Genomic DNA, 17,748 nt, shown 5'->3' on the forward strand with positions numbered 1-17,748 from the left:
GCTAAACTTGCTGGCTTCCAGCACAGCAGGAAAAAATGGGAGCATTTAATTTAGGGAAAGACTCTGCCTCAAAGAAATGGGTGGAGAGTAATAGAGGAGGAATCTAACATTCTTCTGGCCTTCTTCTGGCCTCCATGTAGACAGGTCCCCATACCTTAAACACACACACACACATACACACACACACACAAATAAATAATAAATAAGTTAAATAAAGATAGGAGATTGTAAGAGAAACAAATCAAACTTCTAGTGATAAAGACTATAATGTTGATGATAAAAGATACAACAGATGGGATTTTATAGTACAGCAGATGTGGGGAAGAAAAAGCTTAGAGAACCTAAGGACTATAACAGAAACTACAAAAGGAAAAGTAGATAGTGGTTAAAAGCAAACAAATAGACCTAAAAAGAGTGGCTGGAAAGACAGTTAAGAGCAGATGCTGTCTTGCCAAAAACCTGAGTTGGGTTCCCAGCACCTTAACTGGCTCACAACTACCGACAACTTGAGCTTCAGAAGGAAGCTCTGGTGCCCTCCTCTGAATTCAGCCAACACCTGCACTCACACGCACACAGACACACAAACATAATTAAAAATGGTAAAAATGAACTAGAAAAATAAAACCCAAATCCTTAAAAGAGCAACAGTAAATTAAGGGCAATTTTAAGCAACCAAGTAAGGGTTTTTAGAGGGTAATTAAGAGATAGGATGAGGGAAGGGGTTGGAAAGATCTAAGGAAGCAGCCCAAACCTTTCTAAACTGGGGAACACTATGAAGGCCCAGAATCAAGAAACCTAAAAAACCTGAGTACAAGAAACACAACTGAAGGGAAACCACATCAAGTAAACCATAGTAAAAATCCTGAAAAATAGAATGACATCTTGGGAGAGGTCAGAGGAAAACACTATACAGAACAGTAAGGAGGTATCTGGGGAAATGTCTATTATACACAATGTAAGCAAAGTCACACATAATACATCTACCTATGTATAAAAATTAGTGTGAAGTAACAAATCTATTAGAAAGTGGGAAATGAAAGCATTCTGTCAATGTCACATTATTATGACAGACTAATCCTACTTGGAGCAAGGCTATAAGGTCTATAAGACACTCAAATCAATTCTCCTTGCTCGTTTGTTTTGATATGGCTGTCTTTTTAGCTCCTTCCACTGCTTCCCCACTTTCAGCCTCTGGTGGGTAAGTACCATTAGACCTAGCTAACCAGGTGTGAATACTATAACCAACTTTCAAACCGATTCTTGAAAGGAATATCTGTTTACTGAACAAATGTTTGCTCACTGCCAATAGTGCAGGCACTGCTGCAGGCACTGAAGGGACAGAAACGTAAAGCAGTGTGTGCTGCCTGATGCTATGAGTTAAACACACACACGGGGAAGAAAAGCAGGATTCAGTCTGTACTGGATGTATGCAGGCTGCGTTCCTTACCACCATTCCCTAAACAATACAGAGTAACAACTACGTGAACTGTAACAAACGCATGATGTTGTCTTTCCAAGATTATTTAGTCTTATAAGCGGACGTGGGTAGGCTTTCAAAATTTGATAACTTCATACAAGGAACGTTAGCCTGAGTGGACTTTGACATCTGGGGTTGGCAGGTCCTGGGACTGTATTTCACTTGAGATACAAGCTGAAGATGGCTGTCTAATCACTGTGGAGGATATTAGAAACAAGTTGTACTAGTACGGATCAAAAGCTTTAGCAAAGACAGGAATTAAGTGTGAGCGTATGGGCTGGGGAGGAAGATTTATTTTAGTCAGAACTACAGAACATGAATGAGCTTAGATCTGCTTCTGAGCTAAGGAAGGAGCCGGTCAGTCAGCGGTTAACCTGGTTTTGTCTCTTTTCATTTAAAAAGTTTGAAGGAGAAAAAAAAAAAAATGATCCTGGAAGCACATTTTTTTCAACATTTTTGAGACTGGATGAGGTTTAAGAAAAAAATTTAAATGAAAAAATGTGGTAGTAAGACCTGACACACTGGTAGCAGCCCTAACAGAAGTACCCTCACACACTGTAGTACAAGAACACAAATGGGATGCAGTCTCCCCTGCCTGCAGCACGTAACCAGGATTCATCAGAGGTACTCTGACCCAGGTTCAAGGAAAAGAGACCACACACAAACCTTTCCAATGTCCTGCAGTGTCGCCAGCTCTAGAATCTGAGAAAGGACGTCCAAGGCAGAGCGCAGGAACCCCCCAAACTTTTCAGTGCTGTTCTGAAGATCTAAGGTGACCTTGGCAAGGTGGAAGGAGAGAGCACACGGTTACTGGCACCACCGAAGTCTGTTATCTACAACAAAGACACAAATGCCGTCTGCTGCGGGGAGATGCTTCTGCAGTGCTGACCTAGATGCCCACCATCCTGAGAGTGGGGCAGTGGGGGAGATCTGGTCACTGTCAATTTTAGATGCAGTTAAATTAGTCTTAGGATGATTAAGATTCTAAAAGCTTCGGCTTAACTGAAGTACCTAACAATTCCCCTGTCTCTACAGATTCACATGAGGGGGTTGATCATGCAAAGAACCAGTCCAAAAAACCCATTACAGTAGAAGAGAATCTGCCTACTGAATTTGAACCTAACCACCTATGCTGAAGAGAATACTGGACAAATGCAGGTAAAAGACACTGAACAGGAGATGAGAATGGGTCTTGATAGTTTCCTGATGAACGACTATCCTTTCCAACTACTCTTGAGACAATGGGGTCATTTATGCCCTAGTACAGGGCAGTATCCTATCTTCTTCTCTAGGCATTTCAGTCATCCCCACATGTGAGTGACAAAAATGTTCCCCTTGCCATGGTCACCTAAGGTTAAACCAAGCCTCCCTCCCTTCCTCTCTTCCTTCCTTCCATCTCTCTATAGTTGCCTTTAATAATCTAACAAATGGTGCCAATGGGAAATCTGAGCTCTAAAACTTAATTATTAAAATATAGACCTTGTTTTATCTCGGACTTTATTAGAGCACTGTGTAAACTTTTGTGTCTCAGGATTTATAAGTTCACTAAGTATGGTTTTAAAAGACTGCAAAATGGGGTTGGGGATTTAGCTCAGTGGTAGAGTGCTTGCCTAGCAAGTGCAAGGCCCTGGGTTCGGTCCCCAGCTCCGAAAAAAAGAAAAAAAGAAGAAAAAAAAGGCTGCAAAATTCCAAACAAAAGAAAAGTTAGCTTAAAATTTGTAACAAAAAAAGGGTTAATAGTTAAGTCTATGTACAGATCATCTTAACATGCTATAGCATACCATGTATGTAATTTGGATTCAACTCTTGCTTAGAAAAGGGCATGTGCAGAAGGGCTCACTTTACCACTATCTTGGCTGGTGACTTCATCAGGATGAAAGCAGGCCATGTGACCTTGGCTAATATGATTACTTGGTATCCCTCTGCTTACCACTGTATCTCCCTCCACCCCCTTGCCCCTTTTTTGGACCAAGGAGGCAACGCCAGGCTTCTAAGATGATTTGTTTTAAGACTGGGTCATCCAAAAACCTGTGATATTTTTGCTATCTTTGTTAAGCTCTAGCTATTTGAAGAAACTAAATCACATAAAAGGCTAGTATATTATAAAAGTACACTATAAGAGGCCAGTCTCTATGGACTGTATTTACAGTTTAAAGTTAACTTGATACTTAAAAAGAAATTATAATTTTTTAAGTTTAAACATATCAAGGATAAAATTATAAGCCTCTAATCTTATAGCGTTATCAGCTTATTATAAACTATTTAAGATAACTAAGATATACAAGCTAATGGTTAGTCATCTTAGAAATGATCAGATTGCTTAATGTGCCCAGAACTATGTCTGTAGTCACGCTAGGTATACATTAGTTCATTTACAGGGACATAGAGTTGGAGGGAGGGAGAAACTAATTTTTGTCTTGTTGTGTTTTATTTTTTATAGACAGGGTTTCTCTATGAAGCCCTGGCTGTCCTGGAACTTACACCATAGACCAAGCTATATGAACTCAGATCTGCCTACCTCTGCCTCCTAAGTGCTGGGATTAAAGATGTGGGCCATCACAACCCAGCTTGAATGATGTCTATCTCCTATCACATAATATTTTGCATATGTTGGCAAAATTAAGCCTAAACCAGGTAACTCAAAACCAATTTAAAGTATACTTAAAGTGTTTAAATTAATGTAGAGTAATATTCAAAATCAAGTATATAAAATTAATCATGAAAACGGAATGCTTAAGTAAAATGGGTTAAATTTACCATACACTGGCAGGACACACTCAGGTTCAAGAAATTCCTTAGAATTCTCTGTTCACCTAGAGCCAATCCTTCAGTCTCCTCCTTAGCACTGCACCACAACACCAGCTGCAGCCTCTCTTGCCCCTATCCACAGCTCCTATGGCTCCTACAGACCATCTTCTCCTGGCTCCCTTCCTCAATTCATCGCTGACTCCAAGCCCCTAACCTGGGCCACATCACTGCTAATCTGCAGGACACATTTGCCACAAAACAAGGTAGGGTGCCACCAGACCTGTTTCCTCCCCAGCACTGCAACAGCCCTCCTTCCCAGCCAGCTGGCTGGCATCTCTCACGGATCCCATGGATCATCCCCTCCTGACCTCCTTCTGCTTCTCCTCACTGCATCCCAGCCTCCAACAACATCAGGCATGCTCTGAGACACACCAGCTCAACAGGTCATGGAAACACGCAGCCCACAGCATTCACACTCTCTCAAAAGCCAGAAAGGAAACAGAAATCAAGGAATAAACCACTCAACCCACAAAGACAAACATAGAAATCAGCACCCTACCTATAATCACACCAAACCCAGATGTCTAGATGCCTGCCAGTGTTATAAACACAATCAGTAACAGCCAGAACAATAAATCCCCACTAGAGCCCAGCTATCCTACCACCATAGGCCTGAATATTCCAACACAGCTGAAGCTCAAGAAAAAGACCTTAAAACCAACCATATGAAGTTGATAGAGATCCTTAAAGAGAGAACAAGAAAGTCCCTTAAAGAAAGCCAAAAAACCACAAACAAACAATTGGAGGAAATGAATAAAACTGTTCAGTACCTGAAAAAGAAAACAGGAACAATAAAAAAAAAAAAACACAAATTGAGGAAATTCTAGAAATGGAAATTTAGGAATCCAAACAGGAACTACAGGACAAGCTTCACCAACAAAATATGAGAAATGGAAGAGAGAAGCTGAGGCACTGAAGATAGGACAGAAGAAATGGATACATTAGTCAAAGAAAATGTTAAATTTAAAAATTTCCAGACACAAAACATCTAGGAAATCTGGGATGCTATGAAAAAAAGCAAATCTAAGGATAATAAGAATAGAGGAAGGAGGATAAACCCCATCCCAAGGCCCAGAAAATATTTTCAACAAAATCATAGAAAAAAAAAATTCTAACCTAAAGAAAGAGATGCCTATAAAGGTATACAGACCGCCAAATAGACTGGCCCCGAAAAGAGAAAAGAAAGCACTCTGGCCACATAATAATCAAAACATTACAACATACAAAGGTAGAACTATCAGAATTACACTTGATTTCTCAATGGAGACCCTAAAAGCCAGAAGGGCTTGAACAAAAGTGCTGCAGTCTCTGAGGCCAGCTCAGACTACTATACCCAGCAAAGCTTTCAATTACCATAGATGGAGAAAATAAGATGTTCCATGACAAAACCAAGTTTAAGCAGTATGTATCTACAAATCCAGCACTGCAGAAGATGCTAAAACAAACACCTCAAACCAAGCAGATTAACTACACCCATGAGAACACAGAAAAAAAATAATCTCACACTAGCAAAAACAAAACAGACGCACACATACCACCACCACCACCACCACCACCACCACCACCACCACCACCACCACCACCACCACCGCAACAAGAAATAACATGAATCAACAATCAATGGTTATTGATATCTCTTGATGGTCTCAATTTCCCCAATAATGGAAACATATTTTCCAAACAAATGACAACAAACTATTGTAGCCATTTTAATATCTAACAATATAGACTACAAAACTAATCAAAAGAGATGGGGAAGGACACCATATACTCATAAAAGAAAAAATTCACCATGATGACATTTCAGTTCTTTCTTTCTCTCTTTTTTTTTAAAGATTTATTTGTTTGTTTGTTTGTTTGTTTTATGACAAACACTGTTGCTGTCTTCAGATACACCAGAAGAGGGCATCAAATCCCATTACAGATGGTTGTGAGCCACCCTGTGGTTGTTGGGAATTGAACTCAGGACTATGCCCCACCTATTCCCTAAACACAAAGGCACTCAATTCTGTAAAAGAAACATCACTGAAGCTTTAATCACATATTCACCCTCACACACTGACAGGGGAAACTTCATTACCCCACTCTCACAAATGGACAGGACATCCAGACAAAAAGTAAACAGAGAAAGGCTGGAGCTAACAGATATTATAAATCAATTGGACCTAACAGATACTTACAGAACATTTCATCCAAACACAAAAAAAGTACCTTCTTCTTAAGCCCTCATAGAACTTCCTCTAAATTTGACACATACTTGGATACAAAGCAAATCTTCCATATATCCAAGAAAACTGAAATAACTTCTTGTATCCCATCAAACCACCATGGATTAAAGCTGGATATCAACAACAAAAACAACAGAAAGCTTACAAACTGAAGGAACTAAGAAACAATAAATAATAGCCTGTATTATTAATATTGGAAACAATATACAAAATTCATCATACTTGGAGGCGATGACCATCACTTAGACACTTTCTGTTCAAATTCGACCCTTGCATGCTGACCTTAACTGACATCTTTTCCAGAGTTTCAGAGTGCTCAGTCTTCATGAAGGAGTCTGGGATAGGCCAATGGTTAAATAAAAGTTACCTTGTCCTACTACATAACTCTGGTACATGGTCCAGCCAGTTGTACGATCGAATCTGACATTGTGTTAATTTTATAATTTAACATTATATTGATTCATGTAAATCTTGATGTAAAAGTTTTCTTCATGTAACTTTTGTCTCTTAATTTCCTCTCAAAGTTGTACAGTCATTACCTCCTGACTTATGTCCTGGATCTTTGCCAACTGTTAGGTTTTATTGTGGCCCTCTTCTGAGACATTTTAACTGCTGCCCCCTCATAGACCATAAGTCAGCCTTAAGTGGTTATAAAGATCCACACACCTAAGCCCATAAAGCAGTTTGGGTCACCTCTGAACGGGCCATGGGCCATCTAACTCATCTCTCTTCTTGCCACTCTGGACATTTGGTTGGGGAGACCTCAGACCTAAACAGCTTCTTTGGATCTATTTACCTGTCTGTCTCATCAGCTCTGTCAGCTTAGGACCTGTCTGACTCCTTGACTGCTGCACTACTTGAAAATGAAAAGGGACTAGGTCTACCACTGAGATGAGATGTGTGCTCTCTTCTATGAGCACGCTGTTTCCAATAAATCTTGTCTGAAAACAACTTCAACTACAATCCTGTTTCTATGTATGGGCTTCTGCTTCCCTCCCACCCTAGTTCTGCCCCTGGATCACTCCTTTTCTCCTTATTATACTCATATCTATGTTTTGACCTGTCTTTTAAGTGTTTTACTTACTGAACTTCGCCTTAAACCTAAACTAAGTATTTGAAGTAAGCTTTCCCAATAGCTCTCATCCTACAACAGCGACATCTGCTCCTGATACATCTATAAAAATATCTGTCAGACACTAAGGAGAGCTGGCTAGAAGTGACCTTTATCCCTTTCACCTTAGGCCACATACAATTTTTCATAAGGGTCTTTTTTTTTTCTTGCTCCTTCCTTTGCTACTCTAGCTTCCTGCTACTTCTGCTAATGGAAGCAGTCACTGCCACCCTGAATCAACTCGATACTCACTGTCTCTCACACAGCGACCTCTGCTTCTCCCTATCCTTCAACCTTCCTGTAAATCTTTCAGTTCTACTCTGTAAAAATGTCATCTGCTTATAGTCCTCTGAGAATTATTTTCCAAGTCTCTTCAGAAATATAGGACCATAACTGCTGGATCCATCTCAGCAAATCAAGTTAAGACTCTCTCCTTGGTACATGGCCAGAGAACCCCTCTTCATTGGACCCAAAACTACTGCCTCTAACAAAGACCCTCCTCACCATTAAACAGCTATAACTCCCCTGGTCTAAATTTTTTATATCATCTTAAGAGTTAGGAATGATGGTTTCCACTTACAGACTACACTTCCCAGCTTCCCTTGCAGACTATGAAAGTTATTTCTGGCCCATAGGGGCAGCATCCTATCTTCTGTAGGCATTTTAGGCATCCAACATGTAGGTGACAAAATACTCCCCTGCTGTGAATAAACACATAGATAGGTCCTGCCTATGGTCAGAACTAGCCTCTGTTTCTCTCCGTCTTCTGTCTCTACTGCTGCTTTTACATAATCTGACAGGTCTAAGCCTGAGGTGCACTGGAATCAACCTCAGTATGTCAGGAACGGACATCAGCAGTGAGACCTGAGATCCTACAACCCATAACAATGCTGTGATGTTACATGTAGGATCAAGGGCCTAGGGAGCAATGGCTCCACTCCAATCAGCAGAGAGATTCTTCTTTCCCCAGAGTGGTGGTTTGTATATGCTTGGCCCAGGGAGTGGCACTATTAGGAGGTGTGGCCTTGTTGGAGAAAGTCAATCACTGTGGGGGTGGACTTTAAGACTCTTGTCTTAGCTGACTGGAACCTAGTCTTCTCCTGTCTGCCTTTGAATGAAGATGTAGAGCTCTGAGCTCCTCCTGTCTGGACACTGCCATGCTCCTGCCCTGATGATGATGAACTGAACCTCTGAACCTGTAAGCCAGCCCCAATTAAATGTTGTCTTTTATAAGAGTTGCCTTGGTCATGGTGTCTGTTCATAACAGTAAAACCCTAACTAACACACCCAGACAACAGGGGAGGGTAATGGGGAAAGAGGAGAAACAGAAAAGGAAGCAGGAGAGGAGTGGGTAGGAAAGGGGACTCAGAGTTAAGAGTGAAGAGAAGACAAGGTGAGAAAGCACAGCAGGGCAGAACAGCTCCTCAAAACACACAAACTCAAGAGTTACAGAGTGGAACCAGAGAGCAAAGGAGCAGAAATCTGAGGTACTGGAGAGGCCAAAATTAAAAGCAAATATTTGAGGTTTCAGGACAAAAAGAGGGCCAAGAGGGGAACACACGCTGGGAGCAGGGGAAAGAACCTCTAAATGACAGATGATGGAAGCACAGACAGGCAGAACATACATGTGCCCTCTCTACATGGACGACAGAGTACACAGACAGGCAGAACATACATGTGCCCTCTCTACATGGACGACAGAGTACACAGACAGGCAGAACATACATGTGCCCTCTCTACATGGACGACAGAGTACACAGACAGGCAGAACATACATGTGCCCTCTCTACATGGACGACAGAGTACACAGACAGGCAGAACATACATGTGCCCTCTCTACATGGACGACAGAGTACACAGACAGGCAGAACATGCATGTGCCCTCTCTACATGGACGACAGAGTACACAGACAGGCAGAACATGCACGTGCCCTCTCTACATGGACGACAGAGTACACAGACAGGCAGAACATACATGTGCCCTCTCTACATGGACGACAGAGTACACAGACAGGCAGAACATGCATGTGCCCTCTCTACATGGACGACAGAGTACACAGACAGGCAGAACATACATGTGCCCTCTCTACATGGACGATAGAGTACACAGACAGGCAGAACATGCATGTGCCCTCTCTACATGGACTGACAGAGTACACAGACAGGCAGAACATACATGTGCCCTCTCTACATGGACGACAGAGTACACAGACAGGCAGAACATACATGTGCCCTCTCTACATGGACGACAGAGTACACAGACAGGCAGAACATGCATGTGCCCTCTCTACATGGACGACAGAGTACACAGACAGGCAGAACATACATGTGCCCTCTCTACATGGACGATAGAGTACACAGACAGGCAGAACATACATGTGCCCTCTCTACATGGACGATAGAGTACACAGACAGGAGAACATGCATGTGCCCTCTCTACATGGACGATAGAGTACACAGACAGGAGAACATGCATGTGCCCTCTCTACATGGACGATAGAGTACACAGACAGGAGAACATGCACGTGCCCTCTCTACATGGACGACAGAGTACACAGACAGGCAGAACATACATGTGCCCTCTCTACATGGACGACAGAGTACACAGACAGGCAGAACATGCATGTGCCCTCTCTACATGGACGACAGAGTACACAGACAGGCAGAACATACATGTGCCCTCTCTACATGGACGATAGAGTACACAGACAGGCAGAACATACATGTGCCCTCTCTACATGGACGATAGAGTACACAGACAGGAGAACATGCATGTGCCCTCTCTACATGGACGATAGAGTACACAGACAGGAGAACATGCATGTGCCCTCTCTACATGGACGACAGAGTACACAGACAGGCAGAACATACATGTGCCCTCTCTACATGGACGACAGAGTACACAGACAGGCAGAACATGCATGTGCCCTCTCTACATGGACGACAGAGTACACAGACAGGCAGAACATACATGTGCCCTCTCTACATGGACAACAGAGTACACAGACAGGCAGAACATACATGTGCCCTCTCTACATGGACGACAGAGTACACAGACAGGCAGAACATGCACGTGCCCTCTCTACATGGACGACAGAGTACACAGACAGGCAGAACATGCATGTGCCCTCTCTACATGGACGACAGAGTACACAGACAGGCAGAACATACATGTGCCCTCTCTACATGGACGACAGAGTACACAGACAGGCAGAACATGCATGTGCCCTCTCTACATGGACGACAGAGTACACAGACAGGCAGAACATGCATGTGCCCTCTCTACATGGACGACAGAGTACACAGACAGGCAGAACATACATGTGCCCTCTCTACATGGACGACAGAGTACACAGACAGGCAGAACATGCATGTGCCCTCTCTACATGGACGACAGAGTACACAGACAGGCAGAACATACATGTGCCCTCTCTACATGGACGATAGAGTACACAGACAGGCAGAACATACATGTGCCCTCTCTACATGGACGATAGAGTACACAGACAGGAGAACATGCATGTGCCCTCTCTACATGGACGATAGAGTACACAGACAGGAGAACATGCATGTGCCCTCTCTACATGGACGACAGAGTACACAGACAGGCAGAACATACATGTGCCCTCTCTACATGGACGACAGAGTACACAGACAGGCAGAACATGCATGTGCCCTCTCTACATGGACGACAGAGTACACAGACAGGCAGAACATACATGTGCCCTCTCTACATGGACAACAGAGTACACAGACAGGCAGAACATACATGTGCCCTCTCTACATGGACGACAGAGTACACAGACAGGCAGAACATGCACGTGCCCTCTCTACATGGACGACAGAGTACACAGACAGGCAGAACATACATGTGCCCTCTCTACATGGACGACAGAGTACACAGACAGGCAGAACATGCATGTGCCCTCTCTACATGGACGACAGAGTACACAGACAGGCAGAACATACATGTGCCCTCTCTACATGGACGACAGAGTACACAGACAGGCAGAACATGCACGTGCCCTCTCTACATGGACGACAGAGTACACAGACAGGCAGAACATGCATGTGCCCTCTCTACATGGACGATAGAGTACACAGACAGGCAGAACATGCATGTGCCCTCTCTACATGGACGACAGAGTACACAGACAGGCAGAACATGCACGTGCCCTCTCTACATGGACGACAGAGTACACAGACAGGCAGAACATACATGTGCCCTCTCTACATGGACGATAGAGTACACAGATAGGCAGAACATGCATGTGCCCTCTCTACATGGACGATAGAGTACACAGACAGGCAGAACATACATGTGCCCTCTCTACATGGACGACAGAGTACACAGATAGGCAGAACATGCACGTGCCCTCTCTACATGGACGACAGAGTACACAGACAGGCAGAACATGCATGTGCCCTCTCTACATGGATGACAGAGTACACAGACAGGCAGAACATGCACGTGCCCTCTCTACATGGATGACAGAGTACACAGACAGGCAGAACATGCATGTGCCCTTTCTACATGGACTGACAGAGTACACAGACAGGCAGAACATGCATGTGCCCTTTCTACATGGACTGACAGAGTACACAAACAGAAGCTCTAAGCATTATCACTAGTTCTCAATAAACAAACTACACATCTGGTAACATTAAGAAATACCAGGGCTATGTGAGTAATCTATTAAGTTGCTTTGAAAATTCTTTTAATTCTCATAGATTTCTGAGGTAAGAAAAGGAGCTTTAACAAACAGAAAGGTATCCTGTGCTCAAAAAGGCTATCTCAGTCTAACATTCACTTAGATTAGATCTTCCTGTGAGAAGACACACAGTGGACATGATCCAAGAGGGAAATAATCTCCATGGGTTTTGGGATTAGACAGGCTATTCAAATTTCCACATGTGAAAATAGATAATATCCAAAAATTCTAAAGAAAAATAGGAATTATATCAGGAAACCACAATCATTTTAAAACGCGCTTGTACAGGGCATGGTGACTCATTCCTTTAGTCCCAGCACTTGGGAGGTAGAGGCAGGTGGATCACTGTGAGTTTGAGGCACTGATGTTTGAGGCCAGTTCTAGTCAAGCTAGGGCTATAGTCTCAAAAATAAAAAAATTAAAACGTGCTATTCAATGAGTGAACAACCGGCATACATAAATGAAACTATACAACACTGAGATCTTAACACTTGATAAAGATGGGATTTCAAATCAATATGGGTAAATCTACAAATCATTCTTTAATGCTGTAATATTTATGGAAGAAAAGAATGAAAACCCAGACACCATCATCTGAAAGCCAACACAAAGCTGCATCAGGGCCATGTGGCAAGAGTCCCTACACTGACAGAAAACCCTAGCTGACAAGGGCACATGGTTATAGGTCTATAGTGAGCATCTGCTTTTCCCCCCTGAAACTACAATTTTGGTTTGTGTTGGGCAGCTGTACTGTCTTATAAGGCTGATAGAGGGAGAGGGCACATGAAACCTGCTTGGCTGTGTGTCTTTAGACATGGCGAAGAACCTTACCTATAAACAGGACTATGTACTGAGCCCCAGGAGTCCTTGAGACATGTCTTTCTAAATCCAAGGCATTCTTGGGGAGTCAATAAATGAACAACACCCTGAGATCTTTGCTCTAATACAGAATTCCTAAATATTTGTACGGCTACCATATCAAGCAGAAGACAAATGAGAAGCAAATTTTGGATCCTATGTTACAGGGCTTCTTTGTATGTAAGTGTGAACTGGGTACATGGAAATTCACGTTCAGAGGTAAGTAGGGAGCAGTACCTTATAGTTGGCGTGAGTGGCTTTCAGGACATCATGCAGTCTGAGGTAGGAAGGGAGATGGTAGAAACTCCCAAGTGAAGATGATTTACTCGCTGTGACAGGTCCTGAGGTGTCTGACTGTCGAGAGGCTTAGAAAAAACAAACAAAACAAAACACCAAAACACCAATATTAAACTTTTAAATCTATGGAAAAAACTCTCTATGTTTAACAGCAATTACTGCAATGATGACTTTCAGAATGGTCTAGCAGAAACATTCGGGCCTTTTCCCTGACTTCTGAAGTATGTGCTCTGGGAGGTAATAAGGAATTGAGTAGAATCCTAAGAGCCTGCGAGTGAAAGAATGGAAAGAAGTGGTGAGCAGAAGGGCATCAGCTGAGGGAGCCATCTGTGGCCTCTGCTGTCCTCTGCTGACCGAATGGCTGAAGCCAACCTCAGGATCCCTTCTTCTAAGGAAAGCTCCTGGGGAACATGGGGCTGACCAAGACAAGAGTTCTGGGCCTATTCACTAAGGCTGTGGACACGTTCTGAGGACATCACTACGCCGAGACTAAGATGTCAAGTGTCAAGGAGAGCAGTCTCTTGCTCTTAATCTAAATGTTCAAGGACTTCTCACTTGGCTTGGTCTGGGAGGGCATCAGTTACATTTTCAAGTTTGTAGCTTTACACAGGTAAATCATCCTGCGCGACTGCAGCCAGTCTTAGAAAGAGCATCTTTTAAGACTTCATAGTTAGTCAAATAATACAGAACATTCACAGAGTACCTTTAAGAGACCTATTGTACAGTCCTGCTACAAGGTTAATAATATATCAAATACATGAAAATCACCAGGGAAGATTTAAAGCTTTCTCACCAAAATAAAGTCAAGTACTACACTAAGGCATACAGGAGGCTTACAGACAAGTATTTGCAGCATGTGTCTACGAAGCATGCTGTGAGTGAACATGCACAGAAAGAAGGTAGCCACAGGACACAGGGATCACCCTCTGCTTCCCATCCCCAAAGGGCATAGACAGGACTCTGTAACTTTGACTAAGTCAGAACTCTGGCCCTTTTGACCTGCTATCTCCCCAAGTACAGAAGCCCCTCCAAACTTCTGTGTGATTTCTAGACTCCTCCACTCCACTGTGTCTTTCTGTCTCTGTCCTCTTTGTTTTAGTTACGTTCTCACTTCATAAACCAAACTGGCCTCAAACTCTCAACCCACTCCACCTCCTGAGTGGGTAGATTAAAGATACATCATACCTGGCTTCCACTGTCTTGTTATCTCTCCCAAACAAATTCCTCATTTGCCTTATAAGAATTCTTCCCATATCATAATCATTTTGTTTTGTTTTTGACTACCACCACCCACATCTATCTATTTCTAGCCATCTTTGCCCCTTTAATAAAAATTTGGAGTTCTTCCCTGCAAGAAGGGGAGAAGGAAGGAAGCACAGAAAAGCAGGCTCCTTGCTATAGCTTTACTCTGTCAAGTGAGAGTTTATCACAGACACTCATGAAGCACCCAGAGAACTAACTCTTCCCTGATGGTACTGCAAAGGGCCAGCTTTCCTACTTACGGTGTTTACACTTCTGCACCACAGGCAGCCCTCTGCCCTCCAGAAACTGCTTCCTACCTGTACTGGCCTCTCCACCTTTCTTGGGACTCATCGGAGTGGATGTTTGTTCTCCGGGCTCTTTCTCCTTCCCTTTCCGTCGAATAGGACTTAGAGAAGGGGGGTTTGTGAGAGAAGGCAAAGCTGCCTAAAATAAAAAACAAAAATATAATGGGATACAGCTAATACAGGAACCAAAACCTAAAATACAGTTCCACTATGTATTGGAAAGACTAGCCCAGGCAACTCATGGCCTCTGAGCTCCTATTCGAGAGCTCAGACACTACAGAGATAATTCGACTTCACCCATACAACTGTACATGGCAGGTATGGCTCTGAACTTCCTCACACCAACACTGAGAATGGGTTGGAGAAGGGAGGGTCTCCAGGGAATTAAAAAGACCTAAAGTCATTGGCACCCCCAACCATGTCCCCTTTAAGAGAAGGCAATCAGGACATTTTATGTGAACTATCACATGAGTAAGCAGAGTAGAACATTTACATTTTCATTTTAAAGTGAGGAAAATAGTGTTCTGAATAAAGCCATCTGTTCACTGTCATAGCTAAAACCCGACAAGTCAACAGCCCAGACGTGACCCATGCTCTCCAATATGCAACCCAAGGATACATGGGATAATCAGGCTCCTACACACAAAGAGGAAAGGTGGCACAGGAGAATAGAAACAACGTGGTAAGAGGCAGGCACATCAGGTCTTTGTTGTGCTCCTCTCTCCCTTCCTGGCCCCAGCCCCTGCCCTACTCATCTGTTGAAATCAAGAAAATGCAATAGTGGGGGAGGAGGCTTCAGAATGAGGTCATGGTGGCAGGACCCTCATAGATAGCATCATCATTGCTCCTGTGAAAAGAGACTCCAGGAGTTCCCTTTCCCCATCCTCCATGAGAAAGCCAGACTTAACCAGGGGTCAAATCTGTCAGTGCCTTGCTCTTAGAACTGTAGGAAATAAGTAGCCACTGAGGCTCTGTACTGGTGGTAACCAAGCGGGGTGAGTCCTTATGCACCCCTGATCCTTATCTATAAAGAGCAGCAGCACATCAAGACAAATGGCTGTGGTCAGGCCGTGCATGGAAGAAGGCTGAGGGGCAGGTAAGAGACTACTAAACTCAAGAAACTCTTGGTATAAAGAACCTGTTACAAATCCACCAAGTGAATGAGGCCATCAGCAGAAGTGTCCAGGTGAAGCACACACAGAGACAAAAAGCAGAGTAATGTCCAGAGACAGGGGCATGGAAGGATTCTGGAGTCACAGTTATAGGGTTGATTGTAGTCATTCCACACAACTCTGTGGCATAATTTAAAAAAAAAAATACATGTGGTGACTCACACTGTAATTCCAGTATTTGGGAGGTTGAACTGAGAGAATCACCATGAGTCAGAGGCCAGTCTGGGATACATAGTAAGTTTCAGGCCAATTGGCCAAGACTCAAACAACAAAATTTAATTGTTTACTTGAATTCTATGGAATGTGAATCACCTCAATAATATGATTTCTAAAAATAGGCCAGTGCAGATATACCAGTTTATATCAGAATCCAGAAAAGAGAAGGTGTGTATTAATGAACATGTACACTAACACCAAAGGGATGTTTGTGCACATATATGTGTAGGTATACTTATGTTGATTTTTTTTCCCCCTGAGAGAGGTTTTCTCTGTGTAGCCCTGGATGTCCTGAAACCCACTCTACAGATCAGGCTGGCCTCTGACCAGGCAGAGATCCGCCTGCTTCTGCCTCTCAAGTGCCGGAATTAAAGGCGTGGATCACTACCACCCCGCCTTACATACATTTTTAAACACAGTATTTAATAGGAAAAATAAAGAATAGTGAGCTGAAATAAAACTATGGTGGCTCCCATTTCTATCATGACAAAGTACAAAGTGTGAGAAGAAGCAAGTACAAAGGAGGAAAGAAGATAAGAAGGCCAGGCTCTGGCTAAGGCGTTTGATACATTTGAGCCAGCTTCACAGAAGCTTCACAGGATATCATACAGAACTGAGGCTCTCGCAGAGTTGAAGCCCCTGACAGATGTGGGCACATCAGCAGCCTGATTCCCTAGCCTATTAGTCAGTTCAGTTAAGTCACACTGCCACATTTCAAAAACACAAGGGCCACATGTGGTCAGTGTCTATTGTCCTGGTTGTTATGGACATGGAAAATCCCACTATGGCAGAAAGACCAGAGAGTAGAAAGAACGTCGATAATCCACAGGAAGGCACCTTCAACAGTGGACAGAAAAACTGAACCAAACAGTACAGGATGTTGGAAAAAACACAGGAAGCCCTGTCACTCAGGGTAAAAGAGTAGCCCAGAGTATAGGAAGGCAAAGTACCCATAAAACAGAACTGACTGACCATAGCAGGAAGTTCTCTCAAAGGTGGTAACAGAAACCAGGTAGACTGGAGCTGAAGAAAGGACGGCTCAAGTAGGGGAACGGGGTCCTGACAGAAAAAGCCAAAGACCTCAACACCAAAGCCCATGCCTGAGCAGACACAAGGACTCGGTGGGTAAGATGATTCTTCAAAGGCTTTATTGTGATGGGGAAGAGAAAGCAAGTGGAGGAACCTAGGAAATTAAGAAATTATCCCTTCTGAGCTTCATGGCTGACACCAAAAAAAAAAAAAAAAAGAGTACAAAATAACTACACCTTTATGTTCAGTACAGTGGCTGAATAAACTATTTTCTTTACTTACAGAAGAAACAG

General features: G+C 43.1%; 1 protein-coding gene across 3 annotated transcripts in view; it reads right to left on the reverse strand.

Moving 5' to 3' along the window:
- The window catches only part of Htt (huntingtin), a 148,969-nt gene that overhangs the window by 62,436 nt on the left and 68,785 nt on the right, over positions 1 to 17,748 (reverse strand). For all 3 annotated transcript variants that reach the window (NM_024357.5, XM_087582725.1, XM_087582724.1), the window contains 3 exon segments: positions 2,144 to 2,254; positions 13,432 to 13,559; positions 15,051 to 15,177. In NM_024357.5, coding sequence (NP_077333.2) covers positions 2,144 to 2,254; positions 13,432 to 13,559; positions 15,051 to 15,177 — 366 coding nt within the window.

Source organism: Rattus norvegicus, chromosome 14 (assembly GCF_021556685.1).
Source record: "Rattus norvegicus strain SHRSP/BbbUtx chromosome 14, alternate assembly SHRSP_T2T, whole genome shotgun sequence".
Taxonomy (NCBI): Eukaryota; Metazoa; Chordata; class Mammalia; order Rodentia; family Muridae; genus Rattus; species Rattus norvegicus.